The 5,000-nt window shown below is 40.6% G+C and overlaps 1 protein-coding gene across 1 annotated transcript in view; it reads left to right on the plus strand.

Annotated features, from left to right (window-relative positions):
- The window catches only part of evlb (Enah/Vasp-like b), a 70,694-nt gene that overhangs the window by 1,030 nt on the left and 64,664 nt on the right, over positions 1-5,000 (plus strand). The window contains exon 1 of the mRNA XM_082147279.1: positions 1-241. This exon is cut by the window's left edge and continues 1,030 nt beyond it. Coding sequence (XP_082003405.1) covers positions 237-241 — 5 coding nt within the window. The 5' untranslated portion in view covers positions 1-236. The remainder of the gene's footprint in view (positions 242-5,000) is intronic.

Consider the following 5,000-nt stretch of genomic DNA (forward strand, 5'->3'; position numbering starts at 1 on the left):
ACCGACTCGGAATCAACACAGAATCGGCCACATTTCCATCTGTCGCATTTTTCCCTCCGCATCCGTGACTGGCTTTCGTAGCATCGGCGTTTTTCTTTTTTGTTTTGTTTTTTACACATATTCTGTGGATATTCGCTTTATCTCTGCCGTGTTGGATCATTAATTACACACAGGGGATCAAGAGACTGCGGTGACATTATTCCACGTTTATTTATAACGAAGAAAAAGAAGAAAATATGAGGTAAGCGCGCGCCCGTCCTCACGCGCAGCGTCCGTTATTATTAACGGCGCAAATGCTGCAGATTATGTGACGAGATGTTTTTTTGGGTGAATTTAGTGTTTTATATGTACTGCTATGTCGACATATTGTCTATATATTTGAGCTATTGGTTGAAATGACTGGGATTAGATGAGGTTTTGAAGCATCAGCCGGCGTGTTCTCCCGAGGCCACACATTCTCATGCTGCCATCATCAATGTAGTGCACTAATGAGTCTGAATGACTTTAGATGTGATAGTCTGCGAAGGCAGGGACGCGTTTATATATATGTATACTTATAATTGTTTTAAAATACAGCGAAAGAAACGATGGAAAATGGAGACATCATCATCATCATTATCATCATCAACGTTCGCCTCAGCAGAGCTGTGACGTGTCGCAGAGGGCGTGGTCAGAGCGGCTGTTGTCATGGTAACGAGGGCACGCGCGCAGCAGTGCATGTGTTCATTGATAAAGATGATTGATCAGCGCTAATGAACTGAACACAGATTTAAAGAGTATAATGCAATAAAACACGTGGTAACCAATTTTAACTTTGGTGACAAGTATTTAAGAAAATATATAATGCATTAAAACGTACATTAATAATACAATGATAAGCATTAATGAGCCAGAAATCATAAATAAGGTGATTAGTCCTGAAGCTGTAAAGAGCGAGACTTCATCAAGCCGATGTTTATAACGTTCCTCGTCTGGTGTTCTGTGAAGGTCCAGCGCATTAAACTGCGTTACACAACACAAGATCCTCTCCGGCTTCTGCGCAGACTCCGAACACAGCATCGGCCGGGGGTATTAGTTACTGCCGTAAACAGTGTGTGTGTGTGTGTGTGTGTGTGTGTGTGTGTGTGTGTGTGTGTGTGTGTGTGTGTGTGTGTGTGTGAGTGAGAGAGAAATAGTAAGTGTGAGTGTGTGTGTAATTGAGTGTCTGTGTGATTGAGTGTGTGTGTGTGTGTGTGTGTGTGTGTGTGTGTGTGTGTGTGTGTGTGTGTGTGTGTGTGTGTGTGTGTGTGTGTGAGTGAGTGTGTGTGTTTGTGAGAGAGAAATAGAGAGTGAGTGTATGTAGGTATGTGTGTGTGTGTGTGTGTGTGTGTGTGTGTGTGTGTGTGTGTGTGTGTGTGTGTGTGTGTGTGTGTGTGAGTGAGTGAGTGTGAGTGTGTGTGTTTGTGAGAGAGAAATAGAGAGTGAGTGTATGTAGGTATGTGTGTGTGTGTGTGTGTGTGTATGTAAGTGATTGTCTGTGTGATTGAGTGTGTGTGAGAGTGAGTGAGTGTGTGTGTGTGAGTGTGTGTGTGTATTTATGAGACATGATAATAGAGTGTAATTTTGGAAACAACACAAAGAAACATCGGGGTCATTGACATGCCGTGAATCTCATGAAAACTTTCAAGCTGGTTCATTGTAATGAAAAATGTTAATGATCTTAATTTTCTTTGAGCAAAATATAAATTAGTTTTCTTTCCTTTTGATGTTGGTGTAAAACATGAGCCAGACCTTCTCTGTGAGTGTGACCGCATCAGATCTTTGATCAGGCCCAGGCGGTTCGGATTGGATTATCTGGTTCAGTTTGCCTGATGGTGGCGCTATACAGCGATCAAAAGTACGAAATCACTCATCATTTCTAAACCGTTTGTCGAAACGTTTTCCGCCCGATCGGAACCAGACCAGAGCAGGAAGATTCTCTGGGGTCTGATCGTCAATAATGATCAGATAAAAGTCTAAAGTGCGATTCATGCTGGCGACGGGACGCCACAACCTTCGAAGTGGGCGTGGCTACTGTTTCTAACGGCTATAACTCTTGAACGGAATGAGACCATTTCACCAAACTTGGTACACGTATGTATGGGCTCGGTCTGTGGTCACATGGGAAACGATGTGGCGATTGGCCACTTGGTGGCGCTATAAATAAATAAAAACATTTAAATGGTTATAGCTACACAAAAGGTCTGTCCGATTGACTTGAAAATTGGAGGACATTTGCATATCTCGGAAACCGCTGCCTCCATTGGCCAATAAAATTTGAGATTCGTCAAGGTCTATTAGACAAGGTTAGCGGAGGCTGATTGGAACGAAACTCGCAGTGTCTCTTTTGAAAGAAGTTTGAAAGTGTTTTGTGTATATGATTGTATATCATGCGATGTTTCGCACGTACACACAATACTCATATAATATGTTAGATCTCCTCGTTTTGAATAACTTTGCCTCTGGGACCACTGCTGTCCATAACATCGTTCGTTAAATATTTGAGATTATTTTAAAAACTTATTTTTGCAAACTAGTCCCTGTACTCACCCTCAATACCACTGCAGTAAAGTTCTCTGGACTCTATAGATCAATAACGATCAAAGCGTGTCATAATCAAAACTCCCTTTTCGCACCACATCTCGCCTATTCTTCAACAACTACACTGGCTACCAGTTCAATACAGAATTGAGTTCAAAATTCTCCTGCTCACTTACAAGGCCATCCATAACCTCGCCCCTCCTTACATGTCAGATCTCCTCCATGTTGTCACCCCGTCCCGTTCTCTTAGATCCTCTTCCTCTATCCATCTCTCTGTTCCCTCTGTCCGCCTCAGAACCATGGGGAGCAGAGCCTTCTGCTGCTCTGCACCCAAACTCTGGAACTCTCTTCCGCCTCACATCAGGAACATTAACTCGCTCACAGAATTCAAATCCATACTCAAAACTCATCTGTTCAAAATATCTCACTCATTGTGAAACACACATTGTCCTGTTACTTGTATTTGTGCCATGTTTTATTTTTTATTTTTATTTATTTGTTTGTTTTTCTTATATTCTTGTGTTTTTAATTTGTACAGCGACCTTGAGTGTCCAGAAAGGCGCTTTTAAATAAAATGCATTATTATTATTATTTATTATTAAAGACAAGGTTGAATATTACCCTATGGATAGCTATATTACCCTTTGGATGACTATATTACCCTATGGATAGCTATATTACCCTATGGATAGCTATATTACCCTATGGATAGCTATATTACCCTATGGATAGCTATATTACCCTATGGATAGCTATATTACCCTATGGATAACTATATTACCCTATGGATAACTATATTACCCTATGGATAGCTATATTACCCTATGGATAGCTATATTACCCTATGGATAACTATATTACCCTATGGATAACTATATTACCCTATGGATAGCTATATTAGCCTATGGATAGCTATATTACCCTATGGATAACTATATTACCCTATGGATAGCAACATTACCCTATGGATAGCAATATTACCCTATGGAAAGCTATATTACCCTATGGATAGCAATATTACCCTATGGAAAGCTATATTACCCTATGGATAGCTATATTACCCTATGGATAGCTGCTATATTACCCTATGGATAGCTGCTATATTACCCTATGGATAGCTGCTATATTACCCTATGGATAGCTGCTATATTACCCTATGGATAACTATATTACCCTATGGATAGCAATATTACCCTATGGAAAGCTATATTACTGTTACGAAGTGGAGGACGCAGTAAGATCCATTTGCAGCTTTATTAGAATAATCAACAGGCAGGGTAAATCAGGGGCAGTCAAAACAATGAAGATAATCTCAAAGCAGAAACAGATAACAGGCAAGGGTCGAGGCAGGCGGCAGGAATCACAGTCCAATGAACAATCCGGGTCGAGACAGGCAGCAGAAGAATCAGAAGTCAGTATAAACAATCCAAGGTCAGTAACAGTTCAGCACACACAGGGAAAACGCTCAGAGATTGTACGCCTGGGCAATGCAATACTTCGCAGTGAACTGAAGAGTGACAGAGGTTTATATGGGTGTATGTGAATGAGCTGCAGGTGTATGAGATGAGTGTGGATGAGCTGCAGGTGTATGAGATGAGTGTGGATGAGCTGCAGGTGTATGTGCAATCAGTCCCAGGTAAGCGGCATGATGGGAAGTTGAGTTTGTGATGTGATCAGTCTGGTGTGGAGTGCCCTCTGGTGACTCTCAGAGGCACTCCAGCTGGTGATCGTTACAATTACCCTATGGATAGCTATATTACCCTATGGATGGCAATATTACCCTATGGATAACTATATTACCCTATGGATAGCAATATTACCCTATGGAAAGCTATATTACCCTATGGATAGCTGCTATATTACCCTATGGATAGCTATATTACCCTATGGATAGCAATATTACCCCATGGAAAGCTATATTACCCTATGGATAGCTATATTACCCTATGGATAGCTATATTACCCTATGGATGGCAATATTACCCTATGGATAACTATATTACCCTATGGATAGCAATATTACCCTATGGAAAGCTATATTACCCTATGGATAGCTGCTATATTACCCTATGGATAGCTATATTACCCTATGGATAGCAATATTACCCCATGGAAAGCTATATTACCCTATGGATAGCTATATTACCCTATGGATAGCAATATTACCCTATGGATAGCTATATTACCCTATAGATAACTATATTACCCTATGGATAGCAATATTACCCTATGGATAGCTATATTACCCTATGGATAGCTGCTATATTACCCTATGGATAGCTGCTATATTACCCTATGGATAGCAATATTACCCTATGGATAGCTATATTACCCTATAGATAACTATATTACCCTATGGATAGCAATATTACCCTATGGAAAGCTATATTACCCTATGGATAGCTATATTACCCTATGGATAGCAATATTACCCTATGGAA

This window comes from Leuciscus leuciscus, assembly GCF_965113295.1.
Source record: "Leuciscus leuciscus genome assembly, chromosome: 19".
NCBI classification, from domain to species: domain Eukaryota; kingdom Metazoa; phylum Chordata; class Actinopteri; order Cypriniformes; family Leuciscidae; genus Leuciscus; species Leuciscus leuciscus.